This window comes from Triticum aestivum, chromosome 5D, assembly GCF_018294505.1.
Source record: "Triticum aestivum cultivar Chinese Spring chromosome 5D, IWGSC CS RefSeq v2.1, whole genome shotgun sequence".
Lineage (NCBI taxonomy): Eukaryota > Viridiplantae > Streptophyta > Magnoliopsida > Poales > Poaceae > Triticum > Triticum aestivum.
Window position 1 is genome coordinate 37,082,907 of NC_057808.1, and position 22,826 is coordinate 37,105,732.

At 41.2% G+C, this 22,826-nt stretch overlaps 1 protein-coding gene across 1 annotated transcript; it reads left to right on the forward strand.

The window, feature by feature from the left end:
- Positions 1–6,675: 6,675 nt before the first annotated feature.
- Positions 6,676–9,100, forward strand: LOC123119272 (glycosyltransferase BC10). The gene is made up of 2 exons (XM_044539002.1): positions 6,676–8,222; positions 8,626–9,100. The coding sequence occupies exon 1, from the start codon at positions 7,098–7,100 to the stop codon at positions 8,187–8,189; it is 1,092 nt and encodes a 363-aa protein (XP_044394937.1). The 5' UTR covers positions 6,676–7,097; the 3' UTR covers positions 8,190–8,222; positions 8,626–9,100.
- Positions 9,101–22,826: the final 13,726 nt, after the last annotated feature.

Consider the following 22,826-nt stretch of genomic DNA (forward strand, 5'->3'; position numbering starts at 1 on the left):
TGGTGTTCCAGGCGGTATTAGTCGTGAAACAATTTCCACAATTTCTTAATTGTGTGCCAAACTCGTAACTCAGATATTCATCTCTATGATCATATCACAGACATTTTATCCTCTTGTCACGACGATCTTCAACTTCACTCTGAAATTACTTGAACCTTTCAATAATTCAGACTTGTGTTTCATCAAGTAAATATTCTCAGCATCTACTCAAATCATCTGTGAAGTAAGAACATAACGATATCCACTGTGTGCCTCAGCACTCATTCGACTGCACACATCAAATGTATTACTTCCAACAAGTTGCTCTCTTGTTCCATCTTACTGAAAACGACGCCTTTCAGTCATCTTGCCCATGTGGTATGATTTGCATGTCTCAAGTGATTCAAAATCAAGTGAGTCCAAATGATCCATCTGTATGGACTTTCTTCATGCATATATACTAATAGACATGGTTCGCATGTCTCAATCTTTTCAAAAACGAGTGAGTCCAAAGATCCATCTACATGGAGCTTCTTCATGCGTTCTATACCAATATGACTCAAATGGCAGTGCCACAAGTATGTGGTACTATCATTACTATTTTATATCTTTTGGCACGAACATGTGTATCACTACGATCGAGATTCAATAAACCATTCATTTTAGGTGCAAGACCATTGAAGGTATTATTCAAATAGACAGATTAACCATTATTCTCCTTTAATGAATAACCGTATTGCGATAAACATAATCCAATCATGTCTATGCTCAACGCAAACACCAAATAATAATTAGTCAGGTTTAACCCCAATCTCGATGGTAGAGGGAGCATGCGATGCTTGATCACATTAACCTTGGAAACACTTCCAACACATATCGTCATCTCACCTTTAGCTAGTCTCCGTTTATTCAGCAGCTTTTATTTCGAGTTACTAACACTTAGCAGCTGAACCGGTATCTAATACCCTGGTGCTACTAGGAGTACTAGTAAAGTACACATTAATATAATGTATATCCAATATACTTCTGTCGACCTTGCCAGCCTTCTCATCTACGAAGTATCTAGGGTAGTTCTGCTTCAGTGACCGTTTCCCTCATTTCAGAAGCACTTAGTCTCGGGTTTGGGTTCAACCTTGGGTTTCTTCACTAGAGCAGCAACTGATTTGCCGTTTCATGAAGTATCCCTTCTTGCCCTTGCCCTTCTAGAAACTAGTGGTTTTACTAACCATCAACAATTGATGCTCCTTCTTGATTTCTACTTTCGTGGTGTCAAACATCGCGAGTTGCTCAAGGATCATCATGTCTATCCCTGATATGTTATAGTTCATCACGAAGCTCTAATAGCTTGGTGGCAGTGAGTATGGAGAACCATCACTATCTCATCTGGAAGATTAACTCCCACTCGATTAAAGTGATTGTAGTACTCAGACAATCTGAGCACATGCTCAACGATTGAGCTTTTCTCCCTTAGTTTGAAGGCTTAAGAAACTTGTCAGAGGTCTCATACCTCTTGACGTAGGCATTAGTCTGAAATCCCAATTTCAGTCTTTGGAACATCTCATATGTTCTGCGACGTTTCAAAACCGTTTTTGGTGCCATAATTTTAAACCGTTAGCATCACACACTGAACTATCACGTAGTCATCAAAACGTGTATGTCAGATGTTTCGTAACATCTACAGACGACGCTCGAGGTTCAGCACACCGAGCGGTGCATTAAGGACATAAGCCTTCTGTGCAGCAACGAGGACAATCCTCAGTTTACGGACCTAGTCCGCATAATTGCTACTATCAACTTTCAACTAAATTTTCTCTAGGAACATATCTTAGTAGAACTAAAGCGTAAGCTACGACATTATTTGCAAAGACCTTTTGACTATGTTCATGATAATTAAGTTCATCTGATTATTTAATGAACTCCCACTTAGATAGACATCCCTCTAGGCATCTAAGTGATACATGATCCGAATCGACTAGGCCGTGTCCGATCATCACGTGAGACGGACTAGTCATCATCGGTGAACATCTCCATGTTGATCTTATCTACTATACGACTCATGTTCGACCTTTCGGTCTCTTGTGTTCCGAGGCCATGTTTGTACATGCTAGGCTCGTCAAGTCAACCTAAGTGTTTTGCTTGTGTTCTAAGGCCATGTCTGTACATGCTAGGCTCGTCAACACCCGTTGTATGCGAACGTTAGAATCTATCACACCCGATCATCACGTGGTGCTTCGAAACAACGAACCTTCGCAACGGTGCACAGTTAGGGGGAACACATCTCTTGAAATTTTAGTGAGGGATCATCTTATTTATGCTACCGTCGTTCTAAGCAAATAAGATGTAAACATGACAAACATCACATGCAAATCATAAAGTGACATGATATGGCCAATATCATCTTGCGCCTTTGATCTCCATCTTCGAGGCGCCGCATGATCACCTTCGTCACCGGCATGACACCATGATCTCCATCATCATGATCTCCATCATCGTGTCCTCATGAAGTTGTCTCGCCAACTATTACTTCTACTACTATGGCTAACGGTTAGCAATAAAGTAAAGTAATTACATGGCGTTTTCATTGACACGCAGGTCATACAATAAATTAAGACAACTCCTATGGCTCCTGCCGGTTGTCATACTCATCGACATGCAAGTCGTGATTCCTATTACAAGAACATGATCAATCTCATACATCACATATATAATTCATCACATCCTTTTGGCCATATCACATCACATAGCATACCCTGCAAAAACAAGTTAGACGTCTTCTAATTGTTGTTGCATGTTTTACCTGGCTGCTATGGGTTTCTAGCAAGAACGTTTCTTACCTACGCAAAAGCCACAACGGTGATATGCCAATTGCTATTTACCCTTCATAAGGACCCTTTTCATCGAATCTGATCCAACTAAAGTGGGAGAGACAGACACCCGCTAGCCACCTTATGCATCAAGTGCGTGTCAGTCGGTGGAACCTGTCTCACGTAAGAGTACGTGTAAGATCGGTCCAGGCCGCTTCATCCCACAATGCCGCCGAATCAAGATAAGACTAGTAACGGCAAGCAAATTTAACAAATCATCGCCCACAACTACTTTGTGTTCTACTCGTGCATAGAATCTACGCATAGACCTGGCTCATGATGCCACTGTTGGGGAACGTAGCAGAAATTCAAAATTTTCCTACGTGTCACCAAGATCAATCTAGGAGATGCTAGCAACGAGAGGGGACGAGTGCATCTACATACCCTTGTAGATCGCGAGCGGAAGCGTTCAAGAGAACGGGGTTGATGGAGTCGTACTCGTCGTGATCCAAATCACCGATGATCCTAGCGCCGAACGGACGGCACCTCCACGTTCAACACACATACGGAGCGGGGACGTCTCCTCCTTCTTGATCCAGCAAGGGGGGAGGAGAAGTTGATGGAGATCCAGCAGCACGACGGCGTGGTGGTGGAAGTAGCGGGATCCCGGCAGGGCTTCGCCAAGCGCAAGTGGGGAGGAAGAGGTGTCACGGGAGGGAGGGAGGCGCCAGGGCTTGGGGTATTGCTGCCCTCCCCCTCCCCACATATATATAGGGGCAAGGGAGAGGGGGGGCGCAGCCTTGGCCCTTCCTCCAAGGAAGGGTGCGGCCAGGGAGGAGTCCATCCTCCCCAAGGCACCTAGGAGGTGCCTTCCCCTTTTAGGACTCTCCATTTCCCTTATCTCTTGGCGCATGGGCCTCTTGGGGATGGTGCCCTTGGCCCATATAGGCCAAGGCACACACCCCTACAGCCCATGTGGCCCCCCCGGGGCAGGTGGACCCCCTTGGTGGACCCCCAGACCCCTTTCAGCACTCCCGGTACAATACCGATAATGCGCGAAACTTTTCCGGCGACCAAAACAAGACTTCCCATATATAAATCTTTACCTCCGGACCATTCCGGAACTCCCCGTGTCCGGGATCTCATCCGGGACTCCGAACAACTTTCGGGTTACCGCATACTAATATCTCTACAACCCTAGCGTCACCGAACCTTAAGTGTGTAGACCCTACGGGTTCGGGAGACACGCAGACATGACCGAGATGACTCTCCGGTCAATAACCAACAGCGGGATCTGGATACCCATGTTGGCTCCCACATGCTCCTCGATGATCTCATCGGATGAACCACAATGTCGAGGATTCAATCAATCCCGTATACAATTCCCTTTGTCTATCGGTATGTTACTTGCCCGAGATTCGATCGTCGGTATCCCAATACCTCGTTCAATCTCGTTACCGACAAGTCACTTTACTCGTACCGTAATGCATGATCCCGTGACCAACCACTTGGTCACATTGAGCTCATTATGATGATGCATTACCGAGTGCGCCCAGAGATACCTCTCCGTCATACGGAGTGACAAATCCCAGTCTCGATTCGTGCCAACCCAACAGGCACTTTCGGAGATACCTGTAGTGCACCTTTATAGCCACCCAGTTACGTTGTGACGTTTGGTACACCCAAAGCATTCTTACGGTATCCGGGAGTTGCACAATCTCATGGTCTAAGGAAATGATACTTGACATTAGAAAAGCTCTAGCAAACGAACTACACGATCTTGTGCTATGCTTAGGATTGGGTCTTGTCCATCACATCATTCTCCTAATGATGTGATCCCGTTATCAATGACATCCAATGTCCATGGTCAGGAAACCATAACCATCTATTGATCAACGAGCTAGTCAACTAGAGGCTTACTAGGGACATGTTGTGCTCTATGTATTCACACATGTATTACGGTTTCCAGTTAATACAATTATAGCATGAACAACAGACAATTATCATGAACAAGGAAATACAATAATAACCATTTTATTATTGCCTCTAGGGAAATTCCTGGCAGCTTTGTTGACATGTTCCAAGATGGTATAGTGAACCTTGAAAGTACACATAGCAAAAATGGGCATAGATGCAGCCGCCGAGTTAACATATGTCAATCTGCCAGCATAATTCATGAAGTTTGCAACTCCAGATAATCTTCTATCAATTTTAGCTATGGTTGGCATAAGATCATGGACAGATGGTTTGGTGGTTCCTAGGGGGTAGCTTACCACTATTTTCCATGTTTGACCTTTTAAACATGATTTTTGTCCCTCTGATACTATCGACTTCTGGATGCAATCTAAACATGTTTATTGCGGGAAATTTAAACATGTTTGGCCACGAGACTTTGTGTGATCCCCAATGAGATATTTTGAATATGCCTTAACCTAGAATCTTAAAACTTTAGATTGAGAACTTGAAAATCATGTGCATATATTTGGTCTCAAGAAGTACTTTTAGGGCCTCTTTGTTTCGCATGATTCTAAAAACACGGGAATAGAAACAAAAACATAGGATTGGAATCTCGATCCTATAGGATTTTGGATTATTTGATTGCATCACAGGAAAAACAAATGATTCTTTTAAAGAGGTTTAAGCGAGTGCTAGAAATCCCATGAGAAGTAGTACAAAGAAATCCTTAGGAGAAATTCTTATAGGATTTAATCCTATGAAACAAACAACTAACACAGGGAAAAAAATCCGAAGGACTCTAATATCTAAAATTCCTATGAAAAACTTTTGAATCATAGGACCCCTTAGAATATTACAAATTTTACCGGCTGTTGTACATATACTAGGATAAAAAAAACTAGTGGTTGCAGTAATATTTTAGAGCTATGTTAATGTTCAAATTGTCCCTTTTTGGTGAGCTACAGGGTGTAGTATCTTGATATTAAAATTGAGTGACTTATATTTTGGATGTACTAGACTACAACTGTTTCTTTTGAGCCACTGCTATTAAAAATAACCATAGCCTGCACCTTTTAACATGACGCTGAGCATGAAATTTCTAAACAATTTTGTTCTTCTTCTAAACAGGTCTTTGAGTAGACATAACATTGACAATTTGCGTCAACTTCAGATTTTCCGATCTAATCATGGAGTGGGGTCAAATTGCATGCATTTTGCCCCTGGGTGCAAGCTCAGTGCAAATCCAACGACAAAGCAACGCGAGGAAATTGAATTTTGTGTTTCTACAGAATTTGCATTTACTTACCGACCCATAGCATGTATGCCTTTTGCGTTAGATTTAATCTCTGCCATTCCAAACCAATAATAGGGTCGCCGAAAAGGACAAACCATAAATTTAGAGGTCAAATATAGGGATCACCACAAAAAGAAAGGTCATCTGGTTTAGAAACCACAACCAAATCATGGTGTCGACGCGGCGTAGCCTATTCAATAAGGGTTTGGCGACATACGTTAATTTATCCATCCATCGATTGGAAGAGCTGCAAAAAAGTATGAATTACATTTTGGCACCCGCTCCTTGCAATTCAGCAAGTAATAAATCGCCACAGGTTATGTTGGACAACTAGGGTATAAAAATGGGGAGTAGTATATGAATTCAAATCTCAAATATTAAAAAAAGTACTCCTTCCGTCCCACAATGTGAATAGTGTCAAAAAACGTGTATAAGACATTGTTGCGGGTTCAATTTGGACAGAGTTATTATAATCGAAGGAGATTAGTACTAGTACGTTCGATTGCACGTCATGAACGAAGGTAATTGTACCTACATTTATTATTCAAATTAATGGATGGTGGGATTAGGACAGGCTGCAGAGTGGAGCAGATGAGAGCAGAGCAGAGTCCCACAAAAGCAGCAGAGCACAACACCTCACCTCACCTCACTCCTCTCTTCCCCCCCAACCTCCCCCCTCTTCTCCCTCCAAAAACCAACATCTCCACCCTCCAAACACCGCCACCATCAAGAGCAGCCCAGTCCCGCCAGAACCGCGAGATCCGATCCGAGCACCACCAGCAGCAGATTTGGCGCCACGGAACCGGAGCTCGCCTCTGTCCTTCCCGCCCGCCTGCCGTTTGATCCTCCAGGTGCGCGAGCGCTCTCGGCTGGTGAAATCTTTCCTCCCTGCTCGATCCATGCCCGGGGGGTGCTCGTCCTTGCCCGCGAGATCCGTCCGGCCCGTCCTGAGCAGCAGGATCTCCCTGTGATCCTCGTCTTGGCCTTCTTCCCCGGCGCCAAGATCCGGGATTTCCTTTTCGGTTTCTCCAGCGCGCGTTTTCGCCGGAGCGCCGCTGCCGGGCATGGCGTACGCGTCGCCGTACGTGCTGTCGTTCCTGCTGCTGCTGTCCATGCCGGCGGTGTACTACCTGGCGCCGCGCCTGCTGATGCCCAAGACGCTCCCGGCCATCCCGGACGCCGACGAGACGGAGGACCTCGCGCTCTTCCGCCGCGCCGTGCTCCTCTCGGCCGCGCCCGCCGCCGGCTCCGGCTCCGGCTCCGGCGCGGCGCCCTCCTCCTTCGGCGTCTTCGGCCGCCGCCCGCAGGCGCGGCCCAAGGTGGCCTTCCTCTTCCTCACCAACTCCGACCTCGTCTTCGCGCCGCTCTGGGAGAAGTTCTTCGCGGGGCACCACGGCCTCCTCAACCTCTACGTCCACGCCGACCCCGCCGCCAACCTCACGCTGCCGCCGACCCCCTCCTTCCGCGGCCGCATCATCCGGGGCAAGGCCACGGCGCGCGCCTCCGCCACGCTCATCTCCGCCGCGCGCCGCCTCCTCGCCACCGCGCTGCTCGACGACCCGGCCAACCAATTCTTCGCGCTGCTCTCCCAGTCCTGCGTCCCGCTCCTCCCGTTCCCCGCCCTCTACCGCACCCTCCTCACCGACAACAATGCCGGCCGCCACCGCCGCCACCGCAGCTTCATCGAGATCCTGGACAGCGAGCCCACGCTGCACGCCCGCTACTACGCGCGCGGCGACAACGTGATGCTCCCGGAGGTGCCCTTCGACCGCTTCCGCGTCGGCTCCCAGTTCTTCGTGCTCGCCAGGAGGCACGCCGTCATGGTGGTCAGGGACAGGCGGCTCTGGAACAAGTTCAAGGCGCCGTGCCTCGTCAAGGAGAAGGACTCGTGCTACCCGGAGGAGCACTACTTCCCGACGCTGCTCGACATGCAGGACCCCGACGGCTGCACCAAGTACACGCTCACCAGGGTCAACTGGACCGACGCCGTCGGCGGCCACCCGCACACCTACCAGCCGGAGGAGGTCTCCGGGGACCTCATCAGGGAGCTCAGGAAGTCCAACGGGACCTACTCCCACATGTTCGCGCGCAAGTTCGCGCCCGAGACCCTTGCGCCGCTCATGGAGATCGCCGACTCCGTCATCCTCCGTGACTAGGCGCCAAGTGTTCGTGGACATGAACAGAACAAGGTAAGGAAGAGATATATCATCCCTTTCATGACTTTTCTTCTTAGAATTTTCAGTTCTGCAAAGTCCTATCAGGTTTTACTTACTTTTTAGTAGACATTTCAGCTGTGCCAAGTCTCATCAGTGTTTTAGGCAATTTCAACTGTGCCATGTCTCATTAGATTGCACTGCAAGTTACAATGAGAATGAGCAATAAGTTAATCTGATTTGGTAGCCATTTTATATCACAGTGTCTTTAATTCAACGCAAGTATCCTTATCTTGCAGTTCAGATAGTATCAAAGGAGAGTATTGTTGCAGTGAATACTAATAAAAATGGTGTCTTAGTAAAAGGATGCTGACGATATTGTTCGGGTGTCGGTTGGTGAATGGAAATCTCACAGCAATTCTCTATTTTGTCCTTGCAGGGTTGGTGATGTGATGAAGAAGCATAAGCTGATCCATCCATCCATCCCCTTTGTGGTTTCTTCAGAGAGGAGCAAGCAACCAGCAGCAAACCTACTTCGCCTTGTTGTTCCGTCGGTGGCGCCGTGGGCGAAGGGGATGCTGCTGCTTGCTTAGAATCAGAGAGTGATGTGGTGTTGGTGGCGAAGTGCCCCGACTGCCTCTATCCTATGTGAGTATTGTTGTGTTTCTTGGTGTTTTTCCTTTCCACTTTGATCCGAGCGAGAGGAAGTCGTTGGCACGCACGCGGTAGGCGTGTCGCTGGTAGTTAGCACGGATGATCATCCTATGTATTCACAATGGAGGCAACCTGTCGATACATGTAGTGATGGTTTTTGTAGTGTATGTTATCCCCATGTTGTCATTGTCAATATCACACACCTTTTCCCCTAAAAATGTATCATCTGTATCATGGCACCACTATCTTCTTGCTTTGAACCGAAGTTGCTTATATTCTTTCTGGCTCTAGGTGGCAACCGCACCTGCCTTAGCATATACTCCTTCCTAGTTGATTAATCCTGAAAGAGCTTACTGGGCAATCTTACACTGAATTTCTGACCAAAACAACATGCTTGTCAAGCAGCATCTAACAACCCACTACAGAATCAAGGTTGCGCTATCACATCGATCGATCCACCGATCTTGTAACCCCCGTCGGAAAGTTTCGGATATTTGGAAAATATCCCAAATATTTGGAAAGTTTAACTGAATCTACTTGTTGTGAGGTGTGTTTGGAACCGAAACAGTCGGTGTTAAGAGGTGGTCACTTGCCTGTCCTGTAGATTTAGGCCAGGGAAAGATGATTCCTGCACTTTTGTTTTCCCATGCTTTCCTCCCTTTGTTCCCCACTTTCCTCTTGTTTCATTGTCCTTTTGGTTGCTTGCTGGTGAGGAGGTTGGTGCATGGAAAGAGACACCGGGCTCCATATTATTCACCATCATATATGCTAAGTAGGCTCACTCAGGACATGGCAACCATAAAGTCAGCAACTTTGTCCTTGGGAGAAGATTTTGTGTGATAATTTGTTGAAAGCAGCATGATGATGATGATGATGATAATGCTAGCACGGGCCACGTTTTCTTTAGTGAAAATGGTACTAGTACCATAGTGTCCTGCTGCGTATATTAAATTGCAAAGTATTTTACATAAAGGAGAAGGATAAAAACTTGGGATTTGGCTATCAACTCTCTTGTTCTAGCTCCAAGAACTGACATGGATGTGGAAACGGTAGTGCTAGTAGTAGTACTTGTTATCCCTTTGGTGATTATTGGGGTGGCAATGGGTGGTGGTGGTTGAGATGATGATGCTTCACTTTCACAGGCTGAGCTCTCCGGAATAAATGTGGTGGGCGCAGTGCGAAATTGACAGTTTGTGCAAGTTTCACACTGCGGTGCTGCCCTTTGACACAAGACAGTAAAGAGACGAGATGTGTGGTCATAGTTGTTGGTTGGTGGCTTTGGTGCTCTGGTAGCACAGTTGAGCTGACACATTTTCACTCTCTTGGTGCTCTGATTTCACACCTTCCATAAATAATGCAGCGAATGAGCTTGGTGCTCTTAGCAGCGAATGAAAGAAAAATAATGCAGTTACACGGGCGTTCTGGCACCCGGGAGCATCAAGCATAAAGACGGACGTGAAGTTTTTGTACCCGAGCTCAAATGAGCTTGGGTGATCAGTAAAATCGATCCTATGAAAATGCTACTTTCGAAAGAATATTGGAGGCACTGGTCTTTTTATTTTTTGGTACGACTTCAGAAAATGTGATTTTCTGATGCAAGCTCTTAGAACATTTGTCAAAGCTTTTCATAAAAAAATTCAGATTTTTTTTCAACATTTTTTAAATGTCTTTTGAGTTACTGTTTATCCCAAGCTCATTTGAGCTTGGGTGTAGAAAGGAACTTGCAAGGAAAGACAAAAGTTAAGTAGCCCAACAAATTATACTCAAGGCCAGACATTACTGGCTAATACCTGCCAATGCCTCACCTAAAAAAAAAAAGAGAAGTAACCGCAAATGCAATACCTCGCTTTGGGAAAATCCTATTCGCTAACAAATTAGGACGACTCACCTGCTGCATCTAAGTAGGTTAAAAAAAACCTGCTGTATCTAAGTTCTTTTTTTTTCTTGTTTTCTTGTGCGCCTTATGTAACACTAAAAGAAAAGAACCAGGTTTTCCTTTTATTCGGCTTTAGGCGGTTTTTACATGGTTTTTTTCTTTTTCTTTTCTTCCTGATTTTCTCAAATGCGTGAAATTTTTAATAATTTGAAACTTTTTCAAATTCGTGATTTTTCTCAAATTTGTGAATCCTTTTCAACTTCGCACACTTTTTTTTTCAAATTTCACAAAAAAATTCAAATCCGTAAACTTGTTTTTCAGTTTTTTGCTAACTCTCTAGTGATCTTTTTTTTTAATTTTCATGAACTTTATTCAAATCCGTGAACTTTATTCAGTTTCTGTTTTCAAAATCCCTCCGTGAATCCATGATTTTTTCAGAATCTATGAAGATTTTTCAAATCAATGATTTTTTTTTCCATACTGATGCACTTTTTTCAAATTCATGAACCATTTTGTTTCAAAAACGATCAACTTTTTTAAAATTTGTAATTTATTTTTCAAAATTGTTGAACATTTTTTTGTAAAATTGTGAACTTTTTCCAAATTTTAAAACTTTTTTTCAAAGTTGATGATTTTTCTTCAGAATGAATGAGCGTTTTCAAATCCTTGAACTATAAAGTCCACTAAATTTTTCAAAATTTATGATTTTTTTAAAAAAATCATGAACTTTCTAAATAATGATTTAAAAATCAAAATTTGCAAACTAATTTTTTTGCTAAAAACCCCTGAATTTTGTCAGATTGTTGAACTTTTGTCCATACTCTTGAACTTTGTTGAAATCTATATTTTTTTAATTCGTGATTTTTTCAATTTGTTTTTTGGATTTTGGGATTTTGTTGTGCTTTTTGAAATAGTCAACGGTTGACTGGTCGACTGATCAACTGTCGATCGGTCAATCATTGATCGAGCGAACTAGAATTGGCGCCGGCAAAGAGAAGCAACCGCGTAGCCGTGTATAATGGGCCGGCCAATGGTTGCGGGCGCGGGCACCAGAGAACGGTGGTTGTGTTTGTTGCAGAGGCTACCTAGTCACCTCAAGAATACCCCTTAGTAGGCCGGCCCAATAGCACGATTTTGGGATGCTTTTATGGACCTGCTTTAGAACCTTCCACATATTTTTTGCGTGTCTTTTACTTATCGGTTTCCCTTGTTTTTTATTTATTTTCGAATACATGACATTTTCTGTCAGTACACATTGAACATTGTAGGTATATTGGTTCAACATCTTTCAGTAACACGTTGAAATTTTACGAATACACATTGAACAATTATTCCAATACATATTGAAAATTTGCAAAATGCACATTGAACTTTTCTTTTAATTCACAGTGAACATTTTTTAACACACATTTGAACAAACTAAAAAAACAATTAACACATTTTTTTATTATGTCTCGCTTTTTCTTTTGTGGGTACCACATTTTTCTAAATGACAATTTTTTTATGACTATTTTTAAAATTCTGCGACCAAATTGTACATTCAAATTTTATAATTGTCATGAAACATGTTTTAAACCTGAAAATTAATAAATTTCATGAATTAATTTATGAATGTTACATTTTTAAAGATTTTTACGAACATTTCAAAATGCCGTGAACATAATTTCCAAAGTGTGAGCGAACATTTAAAAAATCGTTTAAATTGTTTAGAAATTAAAAAGTAAAATAGAAACAAAAAAGGAAAGACCAACATCGTAAACTAAATACAGGGTTGGTCCAGTACGCACTATCGCTTGCGGCGAGGCGAGCTACTATCTCGTTACAAGCGAGACGTAGCGCACCCAATAAGCAACTGTCGTCACCTACATGAAGAAAGCTTGCCCCAGTTAAAACTTGGAATGATGGACATATGCAACTTGGAATGATGGATTGGCAAAAAGGGGACTTCCTATTTGACGCATTTTGCGTCAAACAGAGCCGCGATGCACAAGGGCAAGCGAGACTGAGCCAGCCCATTAGAGGTTGCCGCGAGCAGGCCACTGTAAACCAGCGTCGAAACTGTAGCACTAAAATCCGCAAAAAATATGCGCTCGCCTGGATTTGATCACAAGATCTCATGTTCCTAAGCGAGCGTTGCTAACGACAGCTCTAAGAACTAACGACAGCTCTTTTTAAATTTTGAACATATTTTTTTTCAAAAAGGGAGAAGGGCGCTACTACGCATTAGCCGATGGATCTTTTTATATCCGCCGCATCGCAAGCCATCGGATTCGGTTGATTCAGCCGCCGAGTGTCACCTTCTATCATTGCAACACATGGCATGTTGCGAGAAATATCTGTAACACAAGTCATGTTGCAGAAAATTTTACAACATAGGTCAAATTGTAGATTGTTTTGCAACAAAGGTCTTGTTACAGTTTTTTTGCAAGAGGTCTTATTACAGTTTTTTTGCAACAGAGGTTTTGTCACAATTTTTTTATACTAGACACCTCGATGCAATTCTTTTTATTTTTTTTTGTAACAGAGGTCTTGTTACAACTCTTTTTGCAATAAAGACATTGCCGCAGAAACTCACTATAGCGGATCAGTGACAAGCATTGCACGGAAGAGATGACAGATGCTTGCGTACAATCCGACGGCTGGAGCCAAGCACTTTCCAATATTTTTAGAAATGCGACCACTTTTCAAATCTATGAACAAAATTTAGAAAACCCAACTTTTTATGGAAAATGGATTTTTTTTGAATCTATGAACAAGTTTTGAAATCATGCACAAAATTTACAATGTGAATAATTTTTTAAAACACTATTTTTTTTAAAAAAGAGGACGTTTTTTGAAACTCACTTTTTTATGAAACATGTGAACATATTTAATGAATTGGGTACACATTTTGAAAATAAGAACATTTTATGTATTTGTGAATAAATTTTTACACGAGCTTTTAGAATTAACGAACATTATTTGAATTTGTGAATAAATTTTTTAATTTGAACATTTATTTTTTGCAAAAGTGAACATTTCTAAATCTCCCTGAACGAATTTGAACATGAGGATACTTTTTTGGAAACACGAATATTCTTTGAATTTTGAGAACAATTTTTGAAGACACAACATTTTTTCTTTCATGTTCATAAAAAATAAAATAAAATTATTTTTTTACGAAGCACTAAAACTTTTCAAATTTCATGATCCAGTTTCTAAAGAACTAAAACGTTTTCATAAACGGGAATATTTTTTGAAACTGTTAACAAAATTGGAAGACATGAACAATTTTGGGAAAAGCGCACATATTTTTAACTTCCCGAATAAAATCGAAAACACGAATGTTTACTGAAATTTGCGAACAAATTTAAAAAATGAGAATTTTTTTGGAAATACAAACATTTTTTGAAATTTCCAAACAATTTTTGAAAACAACATTTTAAAAACAAATGGAAAAGGAAAACAACAGAGTAAAGAAAAAGAAATAAAAAAGAGAAAAAAGGTAGAAAAGCAAAAATAAACAGGAATGATGAAAATCAAAGAAGAAACAAAACAGAAAAAAGAAGAAGAAGAAAATCAGTTCAGAAACCTTCTAGAAGGTTCCCAAAACCAGAAAAAACCGACTGGGAATCTCTGAAGGTTACGAAAACAAGGATAGCTGAAACGATTAATGGGCCGGCCTAGATCGCGTCGTTCACTCTTGAAGCCTGTGTGAATCCCCGACAACTTGACGCGACGCGCGTCGTATAGGATTTTCCTCTGTCGGAAGGGAAAAAATAGAAAACGCGTTTTTTTCGTTTCCGAGAGAGGCACGGTCGTGCCTCTCGCGAAAGCAAAACTGTGCCTCTCGCGGAAGAAAAAAACAGAAAACGCGTTTTTCCGTTCTCGAGAGGCACGGTCGTGCCTCTCATGAAAGCACAACCGTGCCTCTCGCGGAAGCAAAACCGTGACTTTCGCGGAAGAAAAAAACAGAAAATATGTTTTTTTCGTTTCCAAGAGGCACCGCCGTGAATCTCACGAAAGCAAAACCGTGCCTCTCGCAAAAAAAGTAAGAAAACGCGTTTTTTCACGCAAAAATTTTTTTTTTTGTTCCAAATGTTAAGGAAGACCTGTGGAAAACCGAAACATAAAAAAAACCTTTTAAAAAGCCGAAAACGCGTGCGGAAAAATTAAATAAAAAACAAATCCGAAGGAAGCGACCAGAGCGCGACACGTGGCGGGCGGCTGAGAGCGCGTCAAGTGACGCTGATCGTCGTGAGGCTCCCGACCGGAGGGAGCGGTCATTAACTAGTTGCTCTCTAGTTTGGGTGCGGCTTAATGTTGATTAGAAAAGGACCGTCTTGTCCATTTACAGATTCCAAGAAGTCAAGTGCCGGATAATATGATGAAGTTGTATCGGCACTTTTCATCCAATTTTGGTTTTGATCTTCATTTCATTTTTCAAATTTGGTTTTCAGCTGTCTGGAATTTGCTGAGTTATAAACATGGGCAAAAGGACGTACTATCACTTAATTTTCACTCGTCTTATCTTAAGAAAAATGAAAATAAATTCCACTAGTCTGAACCTGGACATTGAGCCTGTCTAGCTTAATTTTCAGTGCCATAGTGTGGTTTTGGAAGAAGATGAAAACACTGTGATAATATAGTGCTAAGCTTCTGGTGATAAAAAGAGTAGTGGAAAGCAGTAATATAGTGTGTTAAAAACAGGGTGAAGATAAGAATAAGACCAACATTATTAGGATGGCAGCAGAAGGGGGGAGGAGGAGTGGCTGCCACTGCACCACACACTGAAGCCACCATTGCTAAAATATCAGCTTCAGGGTCCACAACTTTGAGCTGTGACGTAAGACGGCCAAATTAACCCTAGTAACATCAGCAGCTAACCCACATGCTCGGTAGCAACATTGCTAGTTTGACCGTCTATTTTTCTAGGAATTACAGACTTAAATTCAGTACCACTATCACTTTTGCTAATTGCTGTTTTGGCTGCTTATTTTCCCTTCATCTGTATTTTCACAGAAACTTTGCCTACTTTTGTGTACTACAATGCACTAAAATACAGGGTATTTTCTTTCCAACAACTTTTGAGTGCACAACCATAGCCCTCCATTAAGAATGTAATCTGCAGAAAATAGTGGTAGGTGCAACTTCCAAGCTAGAACACTAGAAAACTAAAAGATTGCTCACAACTAGCTAACTGCATCTTGCGAAAATACCAGTCTACTTGTCAATAGACCAGTGGCTCATATGTTGTGTCTGCTTAAATATGAGCATATAATATTTGCCATACACTACATTATGTGGTACTTCCCAGAAAGGCTATCAAGAACTAGATTCTGTTTGCCAAGATGGCTGATACAGCACCAAAATCTAGTTGGTTCTCCACCCATGGAAAGCCTTTTGGACAGTAGCACCTTTTTGTGCTATACAAAATTGAAGTTAGGTTTTGTGGATAGAGCTCGCTGAGACTGAACCTATCTGGGGCACTGAGTGACCTGATCTTTAGGGGGCTCCAGAGGACAGTATATGCCTGAAATAGTTGAGACTATAATACTCTGAACTGACTGAATGATCGCTCTTTTTGGCGAGGTCGTGGTGGCACCATTCTACTCATTGGGGTTTAAATTCGGGTGCAAGTATTCACATAGTATGTGACTGCGCTTCAGTAGAAAATTACAGGCAAAGAAAAATATTCTTGATACCTTTCAGAGCAGAGGCCAAAGAAAAATATAGACAAATTCGACACTAAATAGTACCTAATGTAAGCTGGGCTTTGAAGTCGGCCCATTACCAGATTTGATAATGAAACTATTATGTTTGTTGGTTATATTTCAAATTTTAGACATAACATAGATTGAAGTTGTGATAACAAGCGCGTGAGTACCGGATACTTTCCACGTATGCACACTAGATCTTTCCAGAGTTTAACTGGTAAAAAACCCGCTTTATGTCCACTAGTTATCGACACATATCATGGATGCTTAACAGAATTGTGGATATCATACTATGAAAATCTGTGTAAAAAAACATGCATTCATTGTTAGATTAGAATGAGACTGATGAATATTCCCACCAATCCCTAACAGCATGGTACACTACACTCAGTGAAACTTTCTTAATCTTTTTGAGGAAGTCAAGTTAAATCGCAGCCAGCTCAAAGTGATGTGGACTCCAACACTAAGTACAACCCTAATGACCCTTCCTCCCCAAATGACCTCTGGTTTGTACTCTTTTCGTTTCCTTTTTAAGCTTTACACCCCTTGGTGCCTGATTACTCATCTGATTAGCTCATCAAGTGGTGTATAAATGGTTTGAGTTTGGTGTAAAAGCCTCAGCATTAGGCACCAGGCTAAACACGCGGTCCTAGTCCTTAAGCACTAAGCAATTCATACAAGTAATCAAAGTTCTCTTTTAGAAGAATTGACGATCAGCTTGTCAATTGTTTGCTTATGACATACTCCAGGTATGCTTTTTTCTTCTTATGTAAGATGCCCAAACAATTAAAAGTTCAAGCTTGATCAATAGTCAGACAAATAGTATATAAGGGCTTATTTGGATTGTAGGAAATTGAAAGCATAGGAATAGAAAAACACATGATTGAGATCCTATCATACCATGAATTCCTATAGGATTTCAAAACATAATTTTTTTGTAAGAGGTGCATTTCGATGGTGCTCATAAAACAAAATAATTAGGAGGATTGATGACAGAAGTAGGGAGAGATAGAGTTCAAGTGCATTGGTTTTCTCAAAGGAAAATTAAAATGAGGTTTGAGCTCATGTTGAGATTGGTTCATATGTAATAAAGGGCATATGAATGGATTCTGTAGGAATTTGGTGAACCCAATCCTATGATCCAAATGGCTTATATAGGAAAAATCCTATGAATTGATATCCTCCAAAAAGTCTATGAATTTCCTTCAACCCAAAGCACGGCAAATCCATATTTTATTAACAAAAGAATAAGGGAAACACATCATTAAGAGGTCATGATAGTGAAATTATGTAGGAAACAAAAAGCTCCTTGAATGCTCCACAAGAATTTGGTAGAAATTGAAGAGAGAAAATGTTCATGCAAGACTCACAAGAAATTCCCCATGAGGTCTAACTTCTTAGAAACAGTCGAAGATAGAGTGTACAAAACAACGTTTGGCAATTTTTGTGGTCTCATTCCTTTGATGCAAAGGACTTACATAGGAAAAAAACCATATTTTTTGTAATAAAGGGTACAACCATCTGTTGTATCAACACAATAACGAGGGCTAAGGAAAAACTCATATGGATTGGAAACCGCTAATTACCCATTAAACTCCTTCAGTTAAATGTGACCCTAAATATACTCCATCTGCAGACTAAAATTTGATATATGCTTCAAGTTTGCTGAAGAATACCAAAAAATGTGTCTCCTTTTTAATGTGAGAGCTACCTAGACACTGAGAAATCAAATTAGAACACTCGTACTTTACATTTTATGAAGTAATCGGAAGGTTGCTACAAATTTTCTTGCAATTACCTAGAGTCTCAAGATTTATGATTTTACTTTAGTTCCATGCCCATGTTGTTGTGGCCGGTAACGATTACATGATTATTGCATATTAAATCAAGAGTATAACACTAAAAAACAACACAATGAACAATAGTATGATGTCAATTATCACATATCGTGTTATATTAAAAATTGAAGAGCGCATATGTAAGGTGTTGATGTCGTTTGAACTACGTCGGTATTTACCCAAAGAGGAAGAGATGATGCAACACAGCTACAGTAGGTATTTCCCTCAGTGATGATACCAAGGTTATCGAACCATTAGAAGAACCAAACAACACTATGTAAAGGGTAACTGTACACAAAGAACAAATACTTGCAACCCGACGTGCTAAAAAGGTTGTCAATCCCTTTCGGGTAACGGTGCTAGAAATTATCAAGTTGACGGCAAATAAAATTCAGCGAGGTAGTTTTGGGTTTTTGATAATATAGATCTGTAAATAAAAGTGACAAATAAATAAAAAGGCAAATAGCAATATAGATCTGAAAATATATGATGAGAAAATAGACCCGGAGGCTGTAGATTTCACTAGTGGTTTCTCTCGAGAAAAATAGCATGCAGTGGGTAAACAAATTACTGTTGGGCAATTGATAGAACTTCAAATAATCATGACGATATCCAGGCAATGATCATTATATAGGCATCACGTCCAAGATTAGTAGACCGACTCTTACCTGCATCTACTACTATTACTCCACACATCAACCCCTATCCAGCATGCATCTAGTGTATTAAGTTCATAGAGAAATGGAGTAATGCAATAAGAACGATGACATGATGTAGATAAGATCTATTTATGTAGGAATAGACCCCATCTTGTTATCCTTAATAATAACAATACATACGTGTCTTGCTGCCCCTTCTGTCATTGGGAAAGAACACCATACGATCAAACCCATCACAAAGCACCTCTTCCCATGGAAAGAAAAATCGATCTAGTTGGCCTAACTAAACAAAAGATTTGAAGAAGAAATACGAGGCTATAAGTAATCATGCATATAAGAGATCAAAGAAACTCAAATAACTTTCATGGATATAAAATAGATCTGATCATAAACACAAAGTTCATCGGATCCCAACAAACACACCACAAAAAGAGTTACATCAAATAGATCTCCAAGAGACCATTTTATTGAGAATCAAAAAAGAGAGAGGAAACCATCTAGCTACTAACTACGGACCCGTAGGCCTACAATGAACTACACACACATCATCGGAGAGGCACCAATGAGGATGATGAACCCCTCCGTGATGGTGTCTAGATTGGATCTGGTGCTTCTGGAACTTGCGGCGGCTGGAATTGGATTTCGTCGACTCCCCTAGGGTTTTTGGATTTTAACAACATGGAACAATAAAAGATTATAGATACGTTGGAGACGTATCAGTATCATGGTTAAATATCTTCTATAATCTCATCTTGTTTCTTAGGATTTTATTTTACCATGAAATTCTCTTTCGATAAACAAGATCATAGAGCATCTCATGTATACTAATTTCTGTTCAAATAGAAGACTATGACAAATTACTTCAGCATGCTGCGTTTGATGCGCCTTGCCTGCGTATAACCGCTGACCAATGTGCATGCATCATTACCTTGATCTGGTGATAATTTTTCTTTGAGATATATTGTTTTGTAGCCTACTAGATCAATCAGAGTAACAGTAAAGATACTAGGTTGATGGGTTCAAACACGGTTTTTTATTGGGGGCATACCAAGGAAAACCTGTACATATATACATTACCAAAAAAACTTGTGCTCAATCGACCCAATATGGCTCTAGGCTGCCTCCGCCCCTACAACAGGTTCTTGTTTCGAGCCCAAACAACAACGTGCGAGAGCGAGGCCCTGAGCGGGCCACCTACTTGCAATACTTGATGTCTATCACTATACCTGATGACAACCCCCAATCGTTGCTACCCCAGTACAATACCCGCCTCACTTAGCCGACCCACGGTTTTCTCCTCCCTCCCCTCATCTAGCTTCATATTCTATGATTTGGAGCACGAAGCTTGATCTAGAGCGTTTCTCTGCTGCCCCACCGGATCTGCAAAGAGGAATAGATAGGAGCGCGGGAGATAAGTGTTTGGCAATCAGTAACTTTTCTCTTGATGGAGAACAGTATATCAATCCTTAGAGTTAACACCCCTAGACCCTCTCAAACAACATTGCAATACAAAAAAAACCTATTTGTGCCCCCAATGGTTCTAGCGAGGCTGCCAATCTCACTGAGAATTTTCTAGTTGCAACAAATTATGAACATATACTATAGAACAATCTATTTATATATATTTGCATTAATTAATAACTGAAAATAGAAGAGCATGTAATGAGTTTTGGAGATTTTACTTATATGAATAATTGAACGATGACTCATAGATTTGTGCTACACTAAGTTTTTCGAGTGCAAGGACCCCGGTCCACCTTGTTTATACAACTTAATATGTCCAATCTGTATTCCCTCCGGGGTTCCTTCCAGGCGGACCAAATTTGGGTATTAATCTTATCCAACTCGATATGTTGCTGCTCTTTCTTCCATATTTCATCCAAAGGAGCCTTAGGAACCCCCTATTCTACTGCCTTGCTTCATTCTTATGTTACATTTCAAGATCCTTTGCGACAAAACAGGACAAGAACCATGAACTGAAGCATCATCAGACATGTCTAAGATAATACCTGGCTTACAAGCTAAAACATCGATGAAACATGAAAAATATGGGAGTGAGTTTTATAGGTTGAGGGTGGCAAGGGAAAAAGGGTGGTGAAAAATGAGTTGGAAAAGTTGGTGGGCAAAAGGGTGTGCGGAAAAATTAGAAGGAGTTATCTGGGGCGAAAAAGTGGCAACAAAAAATGTGTGGGAGAAAGACTGAGTCATTTTGAGGACAAGTCACTACAAACAACAATGTCGCTCATATAGACTCAACGACACATTGCAGCCGTTGCGAGCGAATACGACATGCCACTATCGGCGACGTTGTTATGCAACCTCGTTGGGCCACCATGGGCCTATTGTTGGTAGTAGCCATGATAACCCTCCTCTCCTTGCCAACTTACATGATCAAACATCCTAGAGTTGATGATGCCAACGATACCCCAATATCCGCTTCGAATAGATCTAATGGCTGCCTCACCAATTTATAGTCACCACTCACTTGCCACCCTTGCAGATCTTACCCATCTTAGTAGTACTAGTTGCACACCCCAATACACTGCTAATGCAATTTTTCAATTCTGTTGAAAACAATGTTAGTCCGGATTAGTTTCACTCAAATTAAAGGCCAAAATAATGACAAGAGAGTTTGAAAAGTAAATACATTTGAGACGTATCATTGATCCCACCACTTCAAATTTTCTCAACATGTGTGCTCATCATTAAATTTGTTGTAGCGAATAGATTGATTTACTAGCTTCATCCATCAACTTTCGTCTAATCTATGCATGAGAATCTTTTACCATGCAACATGTATTAGTGCATTCTAAGTGAGTTTTAAATTACATTACATTTAGTTGTGACATGCACAACTTTTCATGTTAAACTTTCTTGTGTTTATGTAGAAATTTCTCACATACTTTATTGCGGAAGGATTGAGTGATTATTCTACTCAATATTTAGAAACTATTCAATTTCGCGGCAACACAAAAGGTATCGTAAACTTTTGTAAATTTCACATGTAACTCTAGTGACTAGTCCAACCTGAAAGCCAATGGTGGAGCTTGGATTAACTGTCCCAATTAAGCTTCATGGTTGTTTTGATGCCACACCTGAGTATTGTGTCTTTGGTTCACATAATTGTAAAAAATGTACTCCCTCCGTTTTTAAATATAAGTCTTTGTAGAGATTTCACTATGAACCACATACGAATGTATAGATGCATTTTAAAACTAGATTCACTTATTTTGCTCCGTATGTAGTTCATAGTGAAATATCTACAAAGACTTATATTTAGGAACGGATGGAGTAGGAATAGTAAAAAACATAATTAAAATGTCTTGTCCATGGGGAATTCTACATAATCTGAGTTTGTTTGATTGCATCATAAGAAACACAAATATATTTTTTTCAAAAAATATGCGTGGATGTAAGATTTTCTATGAAATGTAGTATAAATATTTCCTTAGAGAAAACTCCTATAGAATATAATTCTACAAATCAAATGGCTAACGTAGAATTTTTTCTAAGGATTCTAACCTCCAAAATCCTATGCAAATCTCTTGAATTGAAAAGCCTGTAAGATTTAACTTCAATCATCAATTAGACCAATAATATATGAGTCATGTGACATAAAAATCACACCTTTGTTTCTTGCCTTGGGGCGAACAAGGTGACTAGGGTTTCTGCCTCCCACTGGCGTCGCCGTAGATATGTCTCACCTCCTGTGGCCTTAGGGCTATGAATTGACGTGGATCCCGGTCCTTACCGGTGGGAGGGCTCCATTTTTAAGCGTTTTGTGAGTTTGGTTAGGGTTTGTGTCTGCTTAGAAACGTGAGATGACAACATCTCCCTGAAGATGGATTAAGGTTCTCCCTGTCTAGTCTCCGTCCCGATGATGCGCCTAGCATCGTCAGAGGACGTGTGAAGGTGTG